Source organism: Cricetulus griseus (assembly GCF_003668045.3).
Source record: "Cricetulus griseus strain 17A/GY chromosome 1 unlocalized genomic scaffold, alternate assembly CriGri-PICRH-1.0 chr1_0, whole genome shotgun sequence".
In the NCBI taxonomy this organism is placed as follows: Eukaryota; Metazoa; Chordata; class Mammalia; order Rodentia; family Cricetidae; genus Cricetulus; species Cricetulus griseus.
The window spans coordinates 23,394,452-23,417,601 of record NW_023276806.1 but is presented as its reverse complement, the minus strand read 5'-3'; the positions used below and the strand labels follow the sequence as shown (position 1 = coordinate 23,417,601).

At 38.7% G+C, this 23,150-nt stretch overlaps 1 protein-coding gene across 8 annotated transcripts in view; it reads right to left on the bottom strand.

The window, feature by feature from the left end:
* Positions 1-23,150, bottom strand: part of Bank1 (B cell scaffold protein with ankyrin repeats 1) — a 286,273-nt gene that overhangs the window by 53,761 nt on the left and 209,362 nt on the right. For all 8 annotated transcript variants that reach the window (XR_003481292.2, XM_027395774.2, XM_027395775.2 and 5 more), the window contains one exon: positions 1,144-1,222. Coding sequence is in view for 7 of the 8 variants with exons in the window: in XM_027395774.2 (XP_027251575.1) it covers positions 1,144-1,222 (79 nt within the window). In the remaining variant the exon portion in view is untranslated. The remainder of the gene's footprint in view (positions 1-1,143; positions 1,223-23,150) is intronic.

Below are 23,150 nucleotides of genomic sequence, written 5' to 3'. Positions count from 1 at the left end.
AAGGATTTTATCAAAGTATACTTGGTAAGCTTTGTGTTGCATTTTGTCTGATTTGCCTATAAGCCTGTCCTTTGAAAAGCTTGTGGTCACAGTGTATAACTGAGCATTGATCACGCACTGCATATAGGCCACATGGACATGAACAAAACAATCCTAATTTCCCAAGACAAGTATTTTAGATGAAGGGACAGGCCATGAATGAAGAATCAGATAGGTGAAATATAATGCTGAATGATGCTGAGCACAGTGGAGAAAGGTACAAGCAAAGGGAAATGAAAAGAAAGAAATGTTAAAACGGGGGTTATGATATGCAGATGAAGCAAGAAGGGAGTTAGGATGACCCAGGGAGGAAGAGGGTGTGCAGGGAGTGGCTACCACCCATATCCCGAGGCAGAGGCATAATCCTCGTCTCTAGGACAAAAATCAATGAACAATGAATGACAACTGGTTGAATGCTGGAAATATTTTGAAAGTGCAATCAATAGTATTATGATGGAGTGGATGTATAGTGGGAGAAAAAGAACAAAAGTCCAGAGTAACTTCAAGAATTTCGAACTAACTTAAAAGGAAAAGGCATTCTCTCTGGCTGAGGAGGGAATCAGCAGGAGGAGACATTGGGTAAAACAGGAATCAAGGCTTTCTGAATTGAAGGGTGAGACGCCCATCACAAATGCTGGTGAAGATGGTAAGCAAGCCATTGCATGCTAATGAGACATGGCCTGAACATGTACGAACACTGAATTCATCTTCAGATGTTAGACATAAATTCCATGTCTATGGCATGGAGGACCTTAGACACATACTTGCCTCAGCTCCCCACTCCACAGTGGAGAGGACACAGCTTCACCAAGAATGCAATTATGTTTTTCAAAACAAATTTGGAAACACAGTTTTCAAATACTCAGAAAAGATTATCAATGTGACTTTTGTAATTTTTCATAAACTCACATTTGATTATTAAATCTTGACCTTGTGAATTGTTTAAATTGGCCCATATAGGCAAAACATTTTTACTGAAATATCATTCGAAAAATCCTTTGATTGATGAAATACATTCCCACATTTTCTTTTCAGTCTTGTTTTTGAGTTTCACACGCCATACGATAAAACCTATATGTATTCACAGAGTAGAGGAAAACTTACAGGGTGGATTTGTAGAAAATGAGGTAACATCCTCTTCATAGTCATTTTCTTGCTCATTATTTTTGCTAATGTTTTGGATCTGAAAGGAAAGAAGGTAACTTTTAATGATGTGCATTAATCTTACCTACAGGGAAAATGCTTCTTCTAAAGTTTTATTAAATACTTAATTCTTCTTTATTACTGACTCTGGTTATAACCATCTACATGTGATCAATGATACATTCAAAGCACAAGTGAGAAAGCCATCCATCATGAATAAAAAGTTGATTTTAAAAAGAAACATAACAACTGTTTTAACACTTGAGGAAAGCAATGATCATGAGTTTGGGTCTGGTAAAGGCCTGCAAAAATATAAACAGTTCTCTTAAAACTTTTCCTTTTATTATTTTATTATTAATGATATTAATTATATCAGGTATATTATGATCCAATGTAAGCAGTAAAATTTTAAAGATGTTTATTCTATGTCTTTATAAGGAAGAAAGCTCACTTATTTCTGTTGGTATGCCTTTTTGAAGTCAGTTCTAGTATTTATTTACTTATTAACTTTTTATTTAGCAGTGGCGAGGCTTGAACCCACGTCTTCCCACATGCTAAGCATTCATTCCACTGCAAACTCACACCCCAGATCATACTACATGTAGAAGACAGACTTACTGACAAAAAACAAAATATCACTATCTCTGGAAGAGCTAGTTTTGTTTAAACTCCCTGAGGAAATGGAGGGCTTATAATTGGGGAACATACAGCTCCTCTAGAGAAAGCCAAGTGACAGCAACCGTATTTGTGAAAAATTGCATAGAGCAAAGGATGGGGTGTGACTGTATTTAACAAGGAACACAGGTATCTTTTTTCTTTTTTGAGACAGGGTTTCTCTGTGTAGCTTTGTAGACCAGGCTGGCCTCAAACTCACAGAGATCTGCTTGCCTCTGCCTCCCAAGTGCTGGGAATACAGGTGTGGGACACCATAGCCTGCCTGGGGACCACACATTTTAAACACAAACTTCAAGGTGGCTTATTCAAAGATATGCATTTGTTCTTAACAGAACTGATGGAAATAAAGAGGCCATTTGTTCTAAGCCATGAGAATCCACATTGGTACTCTTTACACAATTTTGTAGCTGTGGTGTGCTGAGGTATTTGACCGGTGCACTGATCTCATCAATTTTCTTTACTTTCTACATTGGCCAATGAGAACCCAATGGAGTTGATTTATTTTTTAATGGATGTTCTTAATGAAAGCATCATATCCTCTAGTTTTCCAGGGAATCATAAGAATAACAAATAAAGATTAAAGAAAAAGTGCCTCAGTACTTTATTGAGTCTCATAATTCATTTTAGTCCTCATTCCTTTCTCCTAAATGTAATATATGGAAGATAACACTGATGTGTTGGATGATATTTGTAGGTATTTATATTATAATCATTGTGACACACACACACACATATATATCCTTCATTTCCAATTAGAATAACCTGTACATTTTATAATGTAGGCAAAGTATATACTTTAAAAGTCTATAGTACTCTCAAAATCGCACAAAGGAATGTTTTTTACTTTTTAACCATGGAAAAAAATACCATACATCTAGCCTAGACACATGGGGTTGGACCTAGGACCTATCCCAAAGGATATGATAGACTCTGAAGACCCCCTATGAAGGCCTCAACCTACCTGGGGAGCAGAAGGTATTAGGGATAGGTAGAGTATTAGTTGGGGGGCATGGGAGGAGGAGAAGGAGAGGGAACTGGGGTTGACATGTAAAACAATCTTGTTTTTAATGTAAATAAAAATGGAGAAAAAATTTTAAAAAGACCTACTGCACAAGTGTCTAGGTATAAGTATAAAAATTGAAATGTATTGGAATAAGTTTCGTGTCATGATTTAAGCCATATAAACATCCCAAACCCAATAATATCCCAAAGGAACCTTCCACATTTTGTCTATGGCCCAAATTACATATATCATATTATTATGAGTAATTGTCTTCTCAGGAATGAACCTACTTAGAAATATTTTAATATATGTTAGAATATGTTGGAAAACCAAATGTTTTCTCATCAAGGTCCTTACAATCATATATTAAAAGTATGCTAGATCTAATAATACATTAATAACTAATATGCAAAATCCAAGAGGGCATCAAAGAAAAGTCTCATGCTACTTTGACATCTAGATACTTTAACACTTGGCTGTGTGTTCTAGTAGACAAAGTAAGGACTGTAGATCATCTGAAAGTCAAATCACAGCTGTGTAATTTATCAGATCTGTGATGTCAGGCAAAATACTTAACTCTAAATCTCAATATCTACCCTGTGAAATGTGGGTAATAATATGTCCCCCACTTTATGAGGAAGGTCAAATCATAATAATAGAATCCAACACATCTCTACCATTTAGTGGGTGTTTAATGAGTATAATGTGGACTGAATAGATTTTCCTTGTTATAAATACTTTTAAGAAAACATGGCTTCTTTTTTGAAGCCTGATTTTGTTCATACATTTGTTAAACATTTAATCGGGTTTCTATATAGTACATACACTGTTATTAAAAGAAGAAATTAAAGATAAAGTCAAAATTACTCATTACTGGAAGATCAAGGGAAACAAGAGAGTCTATTTCACTTATTTTAAGAAATCATCACTACAGATAAAAGAGAATTAAAAGTTGACTACAACACAGTGATGTTGACTGATTTCAATACCCCACATCTGCCAATAGCTGGGTCACCCAGAAACTCTCCACACCTCCTGAAGGTAGACTCTAGGCATTGTAGACCGAGGACGGAAGGACAGGCAAGGGAAAAACATCTAAATAGAGACACAACAGAAAAATCAAGAGGAAGGGTTTCAAATGTATCACCAAGTTAGATGCTTCACCAAACTTCAAAAGAAGAGCTTTGAAACCAGTTTATCTGGCTTTCAAGGAGAGTTGCTGGTGACTCTGGTGAGGAGAAAGATGATGTTGTGTGGATTCACCAGCCCAAAGAGTCTTAAAAAGCTAAGTGTGGGCAAAGAATGGGATGCATCCTGTACAAGGTTTCCTTCCCAAAGCAGTGGGACAAAGAGTCAGATGGTAACTATACTCAAGAATTTGGTTTTCAAAATATAAGCTAAGGACACCAGAGCGTGAGATTACATTACAGGCAAGAGCTACAGAGATGGTGCAGACAGCTTGTTTTCGAACTATGCTGTCAAAGGGTGGAGGAAAGGAGTCAAATATGACCAAGAAAATTTCTACTGCATGTCTGGTGGCCAGCTCTCAGGCTAAAGCCTTCTTTGTAAAATCCTTCAGTGATGAGGACACTGATTAACACCACATTTTCAGTGCAATCGAGAACTAAGCTGGAGGTCCAGAGAGAACATGTTCAGCTTAAATATCCTTTGTATCGGATCTAGGAACACTTGAAAATATATTTGGAGTGGACACATGAGTATAAAATAGAGAGTCTTTCAATGTCTGAAAAACAGGGACTAGTTTTATAGTGGACAGATAAACTTCTGATGTGATCAGTAAGACAGAATTGAGAAGTCTGACTGACAGAACTGAATTCCAAGTATAGAGTCAAAATCATGCTTTAGAGACTTCAGAAGAGCAGTTACACCTGGGCTACTGAACAGTGATTATTAAATATACTTGTTCAACTCCTGCCTCATTCCTTTCCAAAGTATAAGATGACAAACTGGCCATGAAATTAAATAGATAAATTTAATACTTTTACAAACTTCTCAACAGTACAGTGATTATGAGGCAACACAGAACTGTGTTGATATTTTAGAGATGAAGCTGCATGGGGAGGAAGCAGTGGGGGGAAGGGCTTCAGTGAATCAGTACAAGAAAGAGAAAAGTGACAGGGATACAAAGACGGGGAATCACAGTCAGAGGTCCAAACTAAACAGAAGAGCACCATTCTTTTTTAACCTTTTCTGATTTCCGAATGATACTCAGAACTGAGCTGAAACATCTTACAGAAGGAGGAGTTTCTGGTTTAGAGAACTTTCCCCAAAATACTCAAAACAACTGCATCCCAGAAAGTTCTCAGCACCATCTGCAAGTAACATTGCTCTCAGAGACATGGATCAATCAGGCAGTGGATATTTCTTAAGGATATTCTCTGTGTATGATGCTATAAGAAGTGTCAATTTCTAAGAAGGCAGGGCGAGGTAATGTTAATATTCCCCTAAGAGGCTGGCTATTTGGCTTGAAAAAAATCAATGTAAAATATACCAAGAAATTATAATTTTGTGTTTTGCTTCAAGATTTCAGCACAAGATACTAAAGAAATCATTCATTATAAAATATCTAGGACTGGGTTGTGAACGATGAGAAGGGTTTGCGAAACTCATCCTGAACTTAGTGGCAGCAGCTAATGTATGTTTACTGACCTAATGGATCAAGGGACAAGTGAATTGGTGGAAGAATGAATGTGGGTGTTCTAGCAAGGAAAAGCAAAAGCCAGACTGGGTGGTCCATAAAGATAATAAGGCAAGAAGAAAATCCACAGGATCCACACTGCAGGTGATACTTTTTCATAAGATGTAAACTGTGATAGGAAGCCTGGAGGCAGCACTTGTTCACCGAAGCTTGGTTGTAGCATGGTGCAGTGCAGCCTCTGCTGACTGGTGGTGGAATGCCTTAGTTGTTGCATGGTGCAGTGCAGCCTCTGTTGACTGGTAGAATGCCTTGGTTTTAGCATGGTGCAGTGCAGCCTCTGCTGACTGGTGGAATGCCTTAGTTGTAGCATGGTGCAGTGCAGCCTCTGCTGATTGGTGGATGCCTTGGTTTTAGCAAGGTGCAGTGCAGCCTCTGCTGACTGGTGGAATGCCTTGGTTGTAGCAAGGTGCAGTGCAGCCGCTGCTGATTGGTGGAATACCTTTCTAATCAGCACCCTTCTGAACACATATGGATTCCACAGGTTCTGAGTTCTGAGATACAGGAAGCCATTGGACAGATTTGGATTCAAATCTTTCTCTCCCGTGATTACTCACATTAGGTCAGTGAATTCCTTTCTGGTTTGGCCTCTCTAGACCCCAAGAGAGCTTAAACGTACCTCACCTCATAGTTACTGAAAAATACAACTGATAGTCAAGTACTTGGAATTAAGTTTGGCAAATAGAAGACACTGCTATCTGTATTAAGAATGTTGTTTCACTATAGAGTTAAATTTTACGTCACTGTAATTTTCACATAGCCAATTTTATGTCAACATTTATATTCAGTTGCAAGGTTGAATAAAGATTAGTTGTATTCAAACTTGAATATAAAGAATAAAACCAAATGGTCCAAATCCATAAAAGATTACAACTGGATACTTTTCCTAGTTTAAAATCTTCTAAAATTATAGCTAATTTAGGTACAGAGGATAATAGGACAAACATTATCATAGGTTCAGGCAGTATCTCTTCATACTCATAGGCATTAAGCAGGGCACCTGGGCATGGGGTGTAGGCAATGCACTCCTATGTGCCTGAGATTCTATTCTGTCTAGCTTCCTTTGTAAAGTCATGGAAGAGCTGGAGGCCAGCAGGATGGAGGCAGAAGGAATCTCAAACAATCCTACAAGGTAGTAAACATCATGTCAATGTTTATGACACAGATACTTGTTTAGATTAGTTTTAAATTGACATCTTTTCTTCTAGCAGAAAGTTATGGAGGGTACAACCCATGCCACACATAAGGCATTTCATAACAAGAATGAGAAGAGAAGAGACAAGACATTGGCATTGATGGGGCACAGAGTCCAATAGTGAGCATCGAGGAGGTGATAAAAGACCTTGGGAAAGCATGTGACTCTGCAGTTGCCACACCTACAGTATCATTCATTCTGGTTACCATGGCAAAGATAGGAACATGCACCAGACAGTAGCACAAAGTTTACTACTGAGTATTCCAAAGTCTAGACATTGGTTTTAGTTTTAAATTTAAATCTAGTTAATAAAGGTCAGTAGAGGACATGTAAAGCACCACCATGACAAGGACATAAATCGTTAACTTGTTTTGAATATTCTAATCAAATCAAATTTAAAAATGATATACTATGAAGGAACACCAAGTAGAAGGTAGGCAGTAGGCAGACTTATATGCCTTCTACCATATAAGTCAGTGAAGGCAAAGGGCCAAGTTTGCATTTGTATTGACAATTTTCAAAAACTCGATGTCTGCTGTTTCTGAGCCTTTAGTAATTTGAGTCAGGGTCCAAGAGGCAAATGGTCAAACGGCTGAGCAACAAAAGGCTTCACTGCCATCTTTACAGTGATTTGTCTAAAATAAGAGGTACGAGCGGTGTCTGAATTCAAGCCAGAAGCAAACATAAAATGCCAGTTAGATACTTAGCAATTTCCTACAAAAATTATACTCTTCAGTTGCTAGATAATAAGTGTTATTTGACAAATGAAACAAAAGACTGTTTAATTTTATACTATTACTATGAACAAATAAGTGTTATTTGACAAATTAGACAGAACAATCCTTAAAGGGTATGTTGCTGCAATTGGATTCTCAGTATTCATTCGGCTGAGATCATCTCAGTTTCCAAATATGTAATAAGGAGAGCTGATTCCAATTGATTCAAGATTGTGAAACATGGGAGACTAACAGCAAGGAAAGGTGAAACATTGATTGATTGAAGATGTGGTGAGAGGCTAAATAACACTTCTGGCTTCAATGCTCAGGCTGTCTCTGCTAGTCCTGAAGTGCTTCATTAGAAAGAAAAAGAAAACAACCTTGAGATTCTCTCTCTCTCTCTCTCTCTCTCTCTCTCTCTCTCTCTCTCTCTCTCTCTCTCTCTCATATATGTGTTCTTATTAAACCCAGCATAACCACTCTATCTCAGTTGTCAGGCTCCATTCATATCAGTTACCCAAAGGCAGTTACTATGGTATTGCCCTCTGATGAGTACATTGGCAGTGTGTCCATGCAGATTTTCTGTTCAAGGAACATTACTTCTCCACAAGAAACATTCTTGATGCACCACCCAAAGGAACCACAGATGATAGCAAAATACACTGATAAGTTGATAATAGCACAAACCTCTTAAACGTGAATTTTCTGTAACTGAATGAATTTAAGATAATGTAAAGTAGAAACCTTTTCTGGTAGAAGGAAAAGCATTGTTATTAAAGAAATTTATTTGTCTAATACTTGTATATCGAATCAAATTTGAAGAGAATCAGTGCAAACAATATGCTCACTTTGGCAGAAAAACATTTACTTTAGTTCTGATGTCTGACGGTTTTCTTTTTTAGCTTGCAGTACTGAAATAAATTTGATTTTGTGGAGTCCATCGCCAAGACACTGAGATGTCACTGTGTTTATTTTATGTCTGTTGTACAATAAGCCCACAGCACTGCATTCTGTCACAAAGCATTTTGCTTGGTGTAGGGGAACAGCTTAGCATTTTAAAGCCAGGAGTAATTCATCTCGCAGATTCAGCTACTGGTGAAAAGAATTCCTAATCTTCATAGCCATGGCCCAAAAGAAGTTACAACTAGTTCAAAAGGGGCCAGAGCATGGCCAGCAGCTATTTGAATCTCAAAGCAGCACTCTTCATTGTGTAGAGTAATATGGACTTAAGTCAACTTGTCTGCTCAGCTTCACTCACCTTAGGCTTCAGCTGTGAGGATCTTTGGAAGGAATTTTCTGCTTTTAAATGGAGGCCACTATTTATTGTCCAAAGGCTGGATAAAGTATTTGATGGGTAGGGTAGTGTAGGCCTGAATATGTGTGTCACCAAACAGTCTTTAAAAACATCAATATGTAGATAGAAAAGACCATCCTGAGTGAGGTGACCCAGACTCAGAAAGTCAAACATGGTATGTACTCACTCATAAGTGGATATTAGATGTAAAGCAAGGGATAACCAGACTAAAATCCCAGCTTCAGAGAAGCTGAATAACAAGGAGGACCCTAGGAGGTACACATGGATTGGCCTGGGAAGGGAAATTGGATGAAATCTACAGGGGTTGGTAAGGGGGAAGGGAAAGAACATGAGGGGATGGGATGATTGGGATGGAGGGATGCAGTGTAAGAGCAATGAAAGAGATATCTTAATAGAGAGAGCCACTATAGGCTTAGGAAGAAACCTAGTGCTAGAATAATTCCCAAGAATCCATAAGGATGACCCCAGCTAAGACTCCTAGCAATAGTGGATAGGATGTCCAAACAGGTCAGCCCCTGAAATCAGACTGGGAAATACCCCAACTATCATCATAGAGACTTCATCCAGTAACTGACAAAACCAGACACAGAGATCCACAACCAAGCATCAGCTGAACTCCAGGAATCCAGTCAAAGAGAGGGAGGAGGGAATATATGAGCAAAGGAGGCCAAGATCATGATGTAGAAATCTATAGGGAGAGCTAAACCATTCATGAACTCTAGACTGACTATAGTGGGAAATTACCAATACGGAGCCAAGTAGAAATATAAGGGTATTTAATAGGGAAAAGCCTTACTTACAGAGCGACCTAGCCAGCCAGCATGGCAGCAGTCTGTACGCAAGCCGAAAGGGGCTGAAAAACTGAACGCAAAACTCAGCTAACTCAAACTCTTACTCTACTCTATGTCACCCTGACCACGCCCTCGAAGGCGTGGTCAGGCAGACCTGTAGCTAGCCCCTAAGCAGGCGTTCTCCTACAATTGACAGCTGTGGAGACTCCAGGGGGGACCAAATTAGGCCCTCTGGATGTGGGGGACAGTTGTGAAGCTTGGACTATTCGAGGGGCTTCTGGCAATACAAACCTGGTACGTGAGCTGGCTTGTTGGAGCCCATTCGCTATGGTGGGATTCCATGCTCAGCCTTAATGCATGGGAGAGGGGCCTGGCCCTCTCCTAACCTATGTCAGACTTTGTTGATTCTTCATGGGAGCCTTTACCTATGTGGAGGAGTAGGCTGGGGGTTGACAGGGCAAGGGGGGTTGGGGGAGCAGAAGGGGTTGGGAGGGAGAACTGTGGTTGGAGGGTAAAATGAAACTTAAAAGAATAAATTAAAAAATCCACAGAAACCAACAATGGCCTAGCACCAAGGGAACAGTGAAACCCTGCCTCAGCTCATTTTCTAGCATGCACCTTAACATTTTGCCTAGTTATCTGAGCAATTTTGTATCATTCTAGAATGTGGCATTTTAATAGTAAGGTCAGGATTGCTTTACGTTACCTGGGATTTGCATTGATTAACATATGAGTGAGGTGAATGAATAAAAGATTAAACAGTCTGCCCCTTGCCCAAGACAATTTTATAAAAATTTACAACTCACTAGAAAGTTAAACTGTCTTTAAAATAAAACAGAAACAATATTAATTCAACATAAGCAAAGTCCAGTTGGTAAAAAAATACAATAGCTTGTCAAAGAAGACAATTTTTAGTTAGTTTTATTGAAACACTTATCCAAACGTTACTAAATATCAGAAAGCAGCAGAAGAAATAGAGACCAAAGTAGAAAATAAAGTTATACTTATATATGATAGCTGAAATAGCTTAATTATTAATGCTTATCAAGGATAGCTTACTTAATATTTTCTATATAGAATAAAATGCTATAAGTTTTACAAAGTTAATTTTCAATGTTAGCATTAATTTTACTTAATTTGCAATGTACATTTGAGTTAGGTTGTTTTTCTGATTCTCATTAAGTGCATGAAAATCTGAGTGTGAAGGGTTAATAACTTTCCCAAGGATACAGGGATAGTATTCTTACTGGAGGCTCCAAACAGCAAGGTAAGTAAATCAACACAGGACGCCCTCTTAGTGACATGCCAAGTCATCTGATTCTATAAACCAAGCCAAAATGCTCATTGAAGGCACAGCTTAGAGTTTTGCAAGAAACAAACCGCATGTTGGTGGCATTGAGGACATCCAGTTATGATCATAAAACATTCAAAAGCAGAGATGATGGAGGACACTGTGGCAGTAAACAAATTAATCAAAATAACCAAAGGACTAGAACAAGAAGTGGTGGGTTCTATTTGCGCACCAAGAGCTGCCTGGCTTGGCCAGAGGGTCAGGTGTCTGTGTATGACACTCGGGAAAACCCCACTTGAGTAGGTCATCCCGCTTTCCTATCACATCAGAGCATCAGGGTCAGAGGCTGGGAGTCAGGCTGTCTATCAAATCTGCCTGGAAGAGCATGTAAGAGAAATATTCTGCTCTACTGGCAGACTTCCAATGAAACAGAAGGCCTGTTCTCAATTCATAATGAAGATATGGGAAAAGTTGTGATAAGGGCATTTTAAAGCAAATTTACATCACAGAATCAGACAGCACGGATGTCAGTAAAGGTGTGTTGTATAATGGATGTACCCGGGCCATAGCAGTGAGGACCACTCCAGCATCCCTTGCTCATTTTCCCCCAGTTTTCTTCTATGATAAAGAGCTAGGCATTTTTTCACAACACACACACACACACACACACACACACACACACACACACACATATATTGTATATATGTAAGTACACATCATAAACATATATACTTGGCGTGTACACACATACAGTGAAAGTATATTTTACTTCTTGTGTTCTTGGAAAACAAGAAAGTGAGGTGATCAGAGATGTGTTATGGAACCAGAGAATGCCACTTTAGGCCATCTTTCAAGAAAAAAAAATTGTACGGTGAAAATGTTACAAGTATAAATGTTTGGGGTTCATAATATACAGTTTGACAGCAGACTTTACCTCCTCGATAGCCTGGAACTAATTTAAGCATGGCTCAACTTTCTAAACCTATCACAAACAATATCAACAATCACTTACTGCTCTCCTCATGCCAGAAATGGGACAGTAAGGTTAGATGGTCCCTTAAATGATTGTTCATAGTCACTGAATGAAGTGAATGTTACCCCCAGCTCTTGTGGGGATACACAATATGTGTGTGTGTGTGTGTGTGTGTGTGTGTGTGTGTGTGTGTGTGTGTGTGCAGACACTCTCAACTTCTCTGTCTTCCTGTAAAACTGAGATGTACAATTGGAGGGGGAAGGGTAAGTAAATACAAGGGACAATGTATCTAAGTCCCCTGAGTTCTGTTACTGGAGTCATAAATACTCAGAGGATTTAGAGGGAGCTTGACAGCCTTGGCCATGACCCTATCACTTGGAAGGTGGAGGTAGGAAGACCCTGAGTTTGATGTCAGCCTGTCCTATGCAACAATCTTTAGCCATTTAGTAAGGCACTGACTCAAAATATCAGAATCAAAAAGATCTGAATAATTTCTTGCTATTTCTAAAACAATGTGTTTTCAAAGTTATTTACATGCGCCACAGTTTTCATGTCAATCCCATAAGCTGTAGGAGACAGAGTTGCAGGGATGATGATGAAAGGAGAGGATCTTGGCTTCTCTACCAACAGAGAATGAAACCCAGAATAAGCCAGGGCTTTGGTGTTAAGGACTCAAATGTACTAGTGTTCTATACTGAAGCCTGGTGCTTCTTTCCCCATCTAACCCATCTGTGCTGTGGACATGTGACAAGATAATAGACACTGGGAAGTGAAACTTGCTATTCAATGACAACATCACAGTTGACAGCTCAAAATTCTTCCATTTTATAAATGTCGATGAAAAGTTTAGAATTTTATGTTGCTTGTTAAATGACTTTGAAATTCAACCCCCACTTCATTTAATAATATGAAATGATAAGGAATGTAAATAAGTATGAAAACATGAAATTAATTCAAGCAAATCTAGATTCATGTGGCACATTTAGAATGACATATGGCCACCACTTTATGACTCAAAGATGACTATTTCCAATAATGCTAGAAAAGTCCATATTCTCCTTCTGATTTACTCTTCAGACATTATTCCTTCAGACATTCACTCTTATAGAAAGTATTATTCTATTCATAAGAAATATTGTTATTAAGTAGGTTCTCGCTATCTTGATAGACAGAAAAGGGGAAAATAAAAATTCCAAACATTTGTAGATGCATTCATCTAAATATTAGGAGAGTATTAAAATTCATTTTAAATTGTGGTTTAAGACTACTGTTATTTCTCAACAGTCATCACCACAGTGATTTTATATTGATATTTTATTTCTTATTCTGTTAACTTTCAGTCAAAACTTGAAATCAAGAGCTTAGGATTTTGATCCTTGTTTGTCCTGGGACACAATACCACCATGATAATTATAACAGTGGTGATCACACCTAACTCCTGCACCGCTGTTTATACTAAGTGTGTCTATTTCCCATGAGTGGAAAACCAAACACTGGGTGCCCCAGTACTTCCCATCATCTTTAGCTGTGTCCATGCACCATAGTCACCAGCACCAACGGTGACAATTACTTTCAAACACAAGGTTCTCATTTCTCTTCTTTATTAGTTCACAGAATTTTTGGAATGATTCAAATATGCATGACCAGCCTTTCAAAAATGGTATGGAGGAGCATGCCCTAGTGATGGTAAATAAGTACCATTGTTTTTGTTCATGTGTGTATTTTTGGCATATTTTAATCATGTATCATATGGCTATCTGTGATCATAGATCAATGTGTATTCTAAAAGGAAAATTATAGATATGCATAAATTATTGCTATTTTGCAGGTCTCAGTGATGTAAACTATTGTATGCTTTAACACAATTATTGTGATATAATCTTGACTATGGATATGTTTGATTCCATGCAAAGTGTGTTAAATATTATAATGCAACATTTTACATTATTTGGCTCATCTGAAACGAAAATTTAAGAACTCTTCAAATGCTAAACTATAAAAACTGAAAAAACTCACCAGTTTTTGAGCTGTTTCTTCACATTTGGAATTAAGTAGTATTTCATTAGAACCTCCATGTATATGGAAGAGCTCAGATAAAAGTGTTGAGGATGTGAGTGGGTATTACACTCAGCATTCAATATAAGGTGTTTATAACCAAAGCTGTACAGGACCCTGCCATAGGGATTCAATATAACATACCTTCTATCTGAAAAGAGGCATGTAATAATCTTTTATTGCTTTTAATGCTTTGAGGGCTTTAATTTTTCTACAGGCAAACAGGGTCTTTTTTCATCATTTTTACTCGACTCTTAATACACCAGAAGAAATTTGTGAGCAACAGCTCTCATGCTTTCCAAAATAAGCGCTAGTATGAACTACTGGAGAGACCTCAAGGCAAAGCAGGCAGCTTATTAACTGTGATTTTATGAGGCTTCACGAATTCCATCTTGTGGAAGGCAAAAAAAATCCTTACATCTGGCACTGCCTTTCTTTTAATACCTCACAGCTGCCATCCACTTCGAGCAATGACCACTGAAAGTAAAAGTCAGAGGAAAGGTGGTTGCAGAAGTCACATTTCCCATGGGACAGAAACACAAGGAGAAGGGCTTTGGACAACAGGCTCTATCATGTGTGAAATTTGTTATATGTGGAAGACAGTTCCATGAACCATCAGTTAGCTCAAGTGTCAGCATTGAGCCCAAGAGCCCTCATCCATGCTGGTGAATTTATGGTCCTGTACATTGCAGTTGCATTCATGCATGCATGCATGCATTCATTCCATAAATAAACTGAAAGCACACTATGTGTCAGGAAGTGATCCAGGATATAGCAGTAATGAAAATACAACAGAGTTTCTGATGCTGTAGAGCTTTACTCTAGTGGATGGGAGGCAGAAATAAATAGTATGCCGTGTAGTTCTAATTGGTATGGACAAAAATCAAGATGAGTAGTGCTAGAGTTTGGTTCTTATTTTACAAAGCTCTAATAGTTTATATATACATAGGTATATGGCTATGGAATATATGTTTGGATATACGATATGTGTCTATTAATATATAATTTGTCAAAATGTATAAATGTTCATGGATCTGTGCATGTATTTATCTTTCCATGGGTTCTGTTAGATGTTCTTCACTCCTCACAGTCATAAAGTGCTCATGGTCCCTCAACTTGAAAGTCATAGAGTTTCATATTTTACTGCCTTTACTCCAGAGTAAGCATGAGTGCCTCTGTGAGACTTGGGTCATGGAAATAACAAACAAAATGCACATTCTTAAACAGTGAGAAGGTAGTCTCTGGAACATGGTCTTGTCCTCATGCAGAGGAACAGAGTCTCCAGCTTACTGTCAGCTGAACTCAGCCCACACCTCCAACATTCAAGTCATCTAGCTTAGATAGTCTACCTTCCAACTCCCCTTAACTGAATCCATCTAGAGAAAAGATAATCGAGCCATATGCAAGATGCAGGCAGATTTATGAGCAAAACTAGTCACTGTCATGGGTTAACCCAGAGAGTTCTATGACAGCTAAGGCAGCCAAGCAGGCAAGATGGTATATGCAGAGATGCATAACTCATCTGGTTAAATATTCTCTTGGATGTGATCCTTCTAATTTTCAGGATAAAATGGCAAATGAAGCAGCTACAAGCCAACTTGGATGTCTTGAAGAGTAAGACACAAAGTCTTCCACTTAGTTTCAAAGAGCTGTGTTGTGGCCCACTTCAGTAGGATTCCCACCTCTGGATGGCCCTATAATACTGATTTCTGAAGTCTGATATTTTCTATGGATTTCTGAGATCAGTTTCTGGTCTTGTTCAGTGAGACACTAAGCCACAGGCCTGTTGTTAAAGCCCTGCAAATTAAGGATGTCTGACCTTGAAACAGTCTTTTATCTAAGCCTTATTGTATGTCGATGGGGGAAATGAATCTGTGTGTTATACATGTGTTTGTGTGTATACGCACATTGGTCTATTGCACACAGTTGTGGTTTTGGTAGTAAAGCTTAACAACAGTAATAACAACAGCAGTGATGATAGCTATTATTCATGGCATTGAGCTATCATTTTATACATCATCATTTTATGTTCAAATGCATGCTACTTCTTTATTTTCACAGAGCAAGAGGCACACTTACAAAAGAGTAATTTCACTTAAGTGGAATTCAGAAACCATGTCCTTATGCCAGCTGTGTCAGGTCTCTTAACCTCTCTGCAACACGTCATGCATGGGGAAGATGCAGGTGAACAATTTGGCAAGATAGTACTGTCCACATGGGAGGAGGAAAAGGTATACAGGAAATGAAATGTGAGAGAATGCTGGAGTTTCTGGATGTCACTGGAACTGCCCATTCTCACCTTCACCGAGCAAGAAGCAGGCAAAAATGGAGGTGTTGAAGACAAGAAACTACATGTAATATGTTTGCTCCAGAGGGTTGACTGGAAAATAGACAGGAAACAGAGCCTCTGTCACGGCCTTAGTGCTGCATATAATGCCCCTGGGAACACTCTTGAGTTCTAGTTTTGTTTCTACAGTTTGGGGGCTGAACTCAGCTGTGGCACAGTCTCCTAGTCTGAGTTCACGCTGCTTCTGCTAAATGTCCATTCCTGCTGAATCACCTAGCTCTCCCTGGTCCTAGCTCTTGAGCCTCTCTGGCCTCAGTTCTTGTGTTTATGATCATTAACTCTCCATCCTCCCCAGCTTCATGGATGCTCCAAAAGACTACTGACTGACTGCCTTTTCTCTCTCTTATCTTTAATTCTTTTCTGTTGCTATGGTTTCTTGAAGCCTGTGCTTTCATCTGGCAAGCTGGTATTGCCAGTTCCTTTTTGAAAAAGAAGTAGCCAAAAAGTAACAAGACAAAACAAAACAAAATCCCAAACCACACAAAAACACCACCAGACAAACAAGGTACTTATGGGGTTTCAGTAAGCTAAGATTTCTCTCCAATTACCCGGACTCTCCTTCATTTACACTTGGGAAAGGACAATTTATATATTCCTTTGGTCTCACTGCAAACCTTGATTTCTGAACTGTCCATGGGCTTTCTAGACTACCCAGGGGATGTTTCTGTCTTTTGTGATCCAGCATTAAGTACAGCTACCCATGGAGGGAGTCAGATCAACAGGGCTTAGTCTGACACCCTAAATGGGGGAAATAGTCCAAGCACCTGTTATGGTTAAATTTTCATCTTGATTGAACTAGGAAACATTTAGGTCATCAGTGAGTAACCTCCTTCTGTGTGTCTTTTGAAGGTGTGTCTAAGAGGTTAAACTGATAAAGGACGAGATACCCTGAATGTGCTTGGCACTAAACCTTGAGCTACAGTCCTAGACTGAATAAGAAGAGGAAAGAGGGAACAGTAGCTAAGGACCAGCATCCCTTTTTCTCCTTCCTGATCCACTCACATAGGGACAAGCAGCCACCTGTTCCTGATGTCAGAGCTAACAGTTGTGCCCACTTTCATGCTTTCCTGCCATGATAGACTATACCCTCAAACCAGAAGCAAAAGGAATCCTTCTTCCCCTACATTGCTTCCCGTCATGTATTTGATCACAACAGTGAAAAAACAAAGTGTGGTTAATATATTATCTTCATCATATAACAATTCCTAACATAGTACACGTTTCTCCTAAGCAGCGCCATCATGGCTGGTTGCAGGTGCCCACTGGTGCACTAAATACTGTTCCTCATCCTTGTGCAGCCCTTCAGCTACTCAGCCATCTCCTCAGCTGTGTTTCCTGATTTGTGCATGCTGTGTTGACACCCTCCTCTGAAAGGGATGCTTGCTTAAATGAAATGAGGTTGTTAGGCTCCTGGTAAAAATCTCTAATATCATCTATTCATTGATTTTCCATATTGGCTTTGTTAGCTTAGGATACATTACCCTGGCAGGTTGCTTCTGGGACTATCTTATGTAGAACCAGAGATTTCCAAGACTTTCTTTTTTATAATGTTGTTGCTCTTTTTAGTTGGTAAATGACTAAGGATATTATTAGAAGTAGTCATTTTCTAGTTGTCAACAGCAGGCACAGGGAATCTATTTTGGGTCCATTTTTAGCTAAAGAGAACATTTAGTGAATGATTCAGATAAATTCTTGGAAGATTGTGATTTGAAACAAGATTGTATAAACTTCAAAAGATGCATATTTTAGTAATACACCAAGAACCTACACATTTTGTAGAAAGAATTTTTTGTCATCATATAAGTGTTTTCATATATATATATATATATATATATATATGCATTTTTGATTATAAATAGAAACTAGTCTAAAAATAGACACTTCTGCTTAGCAATCTAGGTGTAGACAGGATTGCTCATAAACTGACAAAGATGTGAACACTAACCAAGCTTTCTGGTACAAACTGTACTTACTGAAACCCAGCAGCAGAAAATAAGGCTTCTTGCCAACATAGGGATATCAGCCAATGCAATAAGGCAAGAAAAAGAAATTGATCACTAGGATTAAAAGGATATTTAGGAATTAGTGCACATAAAGATTGTCCTAGATTATCTGGGCAGGTCTCATGGAAACCTACAGGTCCTCTTGAGAGGAAAGGACATTCAAAGACAGAAGCTGCTGGCTGTGACAGAGAAAGAAGCCCATGTCCACAAATATGAGGGTACATACTGGAGTGGCAGGAAATCAAATTCTTTTCTGTGAGCTCCCCAAAACAAAGCCAAGCAAGTAAATTCCTGTTTCCTGGCAGTTTTTAAAAAATATCTTCACAGAGGCATAAATGAGACAACAATATTTTACATTTATCACATATACTCTGATGAGTTCAGAAACATTCACTTACTTGACATTGTCGCTATGCCAAGTCTCTAAGCATGTACAGCCCTCATGTCTTTGTGTGCGTTTTGGTAATCAACAGTTAACTCAGGATCTGTGCTCTTAACATTTAAAGTGCACAGCACCATCCTGCCAAATGTAGGTATCCTGTTGCAAAGATGTCTCCAGAGACAACAGACAAGTGCTCAGCAAGAGTGTGAAAAGGCATTCACCATCTCTAGTCAGCAGGGAGATATAGATGAAAGACAATAATATATATATATATATATATATATATATTCACATCTATTAAGAGATATTATTTTCTAAGAGATAAATGCTAGGATGGAAATGGAATAATTTATCTACTATTGAGAATGTAGAGTGAAACAACCACAATGGGAAGATTTTTTAAATTTTTTTTTTGGCAAAACTATTATGTGATTCAGCAGCATTGCTACCAGGTATATATGCAAAAGGACTGCAATAAATATTTTGAGACAGACTTGCTTTCATGTTTATTGAAGCATACTTCATAGTAGTCAAGAGTTTTCAAACAAACCAAGCATCCATCAATTGGTAAAAGGATAGAAAAATTGGTGTGGACATATAATACAATAGTAGTCTTAAAAGGAAAGAAATTCTGCTGTTTATGATGATATGGACAGATTTAAGGGACATTATGCTAGTGAACTAAGCCACAAGACAAACAGTACATTACTCTAGTGACATGAGGAACCTAAAGTAGTCACATATAGGCACTGGATAGAAAGTGTTTTCCAGGTCTAGAAGGAGGAGGAAATGGGGACTTGCTTTTTCCATATTTACAGAAGTTTTTGCTATAAAATTTGCCCACATATTGACTTTGGCACAGTGAAATTGACTGTAGATTTCTGATCACTGATCTATAAGAATGTAAATTTGCATTGTTCTGTCATCTAGCTTGTGATTTGTTACTTCAGAACAAAACATGGAAACCTTTAATGGCTGTGCCCATTTCTACTTCTGCTGTTTCACCTCTTCTATCTCTGTGAGAAATTATCTGAGAGAATTCCAGAAATTAATTTATCAAAGTTTCCAACAGTGGAGGACATAGACCTCGGTAGTGAGAGCGTTCTAAGGACTGTTGAGCACTGGTGATGGGTACAGCTAAACCTCTACAGCAGCAAAAGGAAATCCAAAGCAATGCTGGAAGCTTTGAGGCTGTGGGCAGTGTTGTACAATTCCTAGAAAACTGTAATTCCCAACTTTATAGATGGCAAGATGGTTAAGCAAGAGGGATACAGATATTTTCTACCTCATGGTTCTCAAAACATTTCTTATACTGTTCACCAGGTAGCTACTGAAGAATGTGTTCTTTTAAAATCAGAAGGGAAGAAGTGGGCTGGTCAGAACAAAGGACACAGAATTCAAATTCAGGAAAGGCTGTAAGCAAGCAAAGAATAATGAAGTCCCTTCCAAGTTCCAGGAATCTGTTGGTATATAATGGAGCAGAAAGGTCCAGGAGAAGATGAAAGTTGTGACTTTCCCTATCCTTAGTTGAAGATTACATTTGGGTCAGGAAGTTTGGATGTGAGTCACTGATCACGTAGCACAGAAAAAGCAGGCATATAAGAGGAACATCACAGTGAAGTGGTACCCAATGAGACAGGAGTACAATGGCTTAGAGTAGGTCAGTTGTGATGATATTCATTTAATTATAAAATATGAAAATATTCATCTTACTGAAAGGAATGCCATAACATTTAGGAAAATGGAAGATGGGGAATGACAAGCTGACTGCATATCTATGAAAAGAGCTACATTTAAATTGAAATGTTCATGTGATCCAGTAACACATCAGTGGTGGTATCCATAATGATGCCTGCAATTAATGATCAGGAGCTAACAGAATTAAGCACTTGTTTGGAAATGTGCAAATGAAGACCACAAACAGCCAAAGAAATGAACATGGGCATCAGGATTATGGACAGGAGAAGAGCCAACATCTATTTTCTCTTGTTGATATTGTCATAAACCTTATTGAGTGTTTGACTCTCCAACTGCCTCCACAGATTAGTAAGTTTAGCAAACTAATTAGAACAACAGAAACTTAGAGGCTTTGCTTCTTTCACCTTCCTTTCATTTTGAAATCAAAGGCATTTAAAAATACTAGAGGAGATGCACTTCTGGGAATGAGAAAATGCAATTGTCTGGGGCGTCCTAAGACAATAGGGATAAGGAGAGACAGGCTCTCTGCTGCAGGAATTGGACTAAGGGATCTCAGAACCCCTGTCAGTCTCACTTGTTGTGTTTCTGTTTCCATTGGCACACACTATGCACAACAGCATCTAGCAGGCATCCCTTTGAAAACTGTAATTGACACAAAGCATTAAAAAAAAAACATGGATTTTATCAATTGATGAGGAAAACAAATAAATGCTTACATTAGACAGATGGTAAAATTCTTACTAAGTCAGGCAAGAAGGGTGATCACAACCATATCCAGAAGCAAATGCTCTCTCTCTCTCTCTCTCTCTCTCTCTCTCTCTCTCTCTCTCTCTCTCTCTCTCTCTCTCTCTGAGTGAGGCACACTTGTGGAAACCCTCCAGATGATCTCCAGTGGGAATGGTCAACATAACAAACTACAATGAACATTTCTTTTTCTGCAGCAAACTGAATGTCAAATCAAAGAACGAATCTTTAGTTGGAATTTAACAAATACATCTCATGTTTTTTTCCAAACATGAAAGAGAACTTCTTTGTGCTTACACTCAGCTTTGGCTATCATCACCAACAATAATGAACAATGGCTGGAGGAGACTTCAGTCCCATCTTTTCATCTCACAGAATCAGGAGCCAATGTTATCAAAGGCCATGCTATGGTCACAGGCACAGCTATCAGCAGGAGGAGCAGGGTCTGGGCCCAGGGCTCTGTCCCTACAGCACCATGCTGGGATGGGAAAACCGTCTGGTATGACCAGTGTGAATTTTTTACTATGGTGGTTTGAATGAGAATGACCCCTATAGGCTCTTATATTTTCATGCTTAGTCCCCAGCTGAACTATTTGAAAAGAAGTAGAAGGAGTGGCCTTGTTGGAGGAAGTGTGTCGTTAGTGTGTCACTTTGATGTTTCAATAGACCACGACTAGCACTGTGTTTCTCTCTATGCCCCCTGCCTGAGTACCAGCATGCAAAGCTCTTAGCTACTTCTCTAGCTCTGTGCCTGCTACAGTGCTCCCTTGCCACAATGATAACGCAGGAAGCCTCTGAAACTGCGAGCAAGGGAGTAAGCTCCTAATGAAGTGCTTTCCTTTATAAGAGTTGCTTTGGTCATGGTGTCTCTTCACAGCCACAGAACAGTGACTAAGAATGTTACTAAAGTCAAAGTAAAAACCAATCCAGAGAAATTGAGCAAATATCACATGACAGAAGAAGCTGAAGGGTAAGTTCTCCATGTTCTTCTAGAAGAGAGTTCTCAGAAGGTATTTACCAAAAGTGTTGCCTCACTTAAAGTGTGTGCCATTCCTGTCATCAAAAACCCTGTCTAGGACTCAGGGCTATAAGAAATTAATGAGGTGAGTTTCTCCTCTCTATTAGATAATCAGTGACCACCATTTTCCATGACAGAGATAATAAAATACCATGCCATAAAATGCCCCATCAGCAAGAGCTTCTTTATTGCCAAGTAATTATTTATGCTGCAAAGGAAACATGCTCAGTCAGCTTTGGCACTGTGTTTATGAACCTCAGGTCCTCAAAGTCTACAAAATCCCATGTCTTAAGTGATTGTGATTACCCCTCTCCCTGGCTCAGCCCAACTTTCTTCCCATTACTTTCTGTAATGAGGGTTCTGGATGGAGAAAACTGAGAAGGTTCTTACAGAGATTGTAAGCTAGTAACTAAAGAGAGAATATACTAAATTGCCCGAAAGAAAGTACAATTGCTACTTCTGATGAAAACACACACACACACACACACACACACACACACACACACACACACACACACCTTTGTGCTCCCCTCTCCCTTGAGTCAGTTCTCTCATCTTATTCTTTCAAAAGAAGAAGAATACTGCAGGCATATCTACTAAGAGCTATTTAACTGGGCATGCCATTTACAGAAATCAGCCTCAAAATAAACAGGGTTCTGAAAATTGTGATACATAAAGGAGAAAAGTCTATAGACTCTATATAAACAGACTGTCCTTTAAGGGTGGCCATTATAGCTGCCTAGAGGACAAATGCCAGTTCTCCAGGGGCAGGAACACATATATATCTGATATAGACTTGGTTTGATTATTCCTTGGGCTGGTGAATGTTATGAACACTTTAGCTCCTTGTAAGGAGGAATAGTGAGCTCACCATAGCAATGGGATATTAGATATCTATGTACTGAGGGAAATCACAAGAATACAATGCATATTTGAATTGTAGTCAGGAAACTGCATTAGTTCCATAACATTTTGATGTGCACCAAGCCATCTTCTACATGTTTTGGAGTTTGCAAAAATACACCATGATGCTCTTTACTTATTGT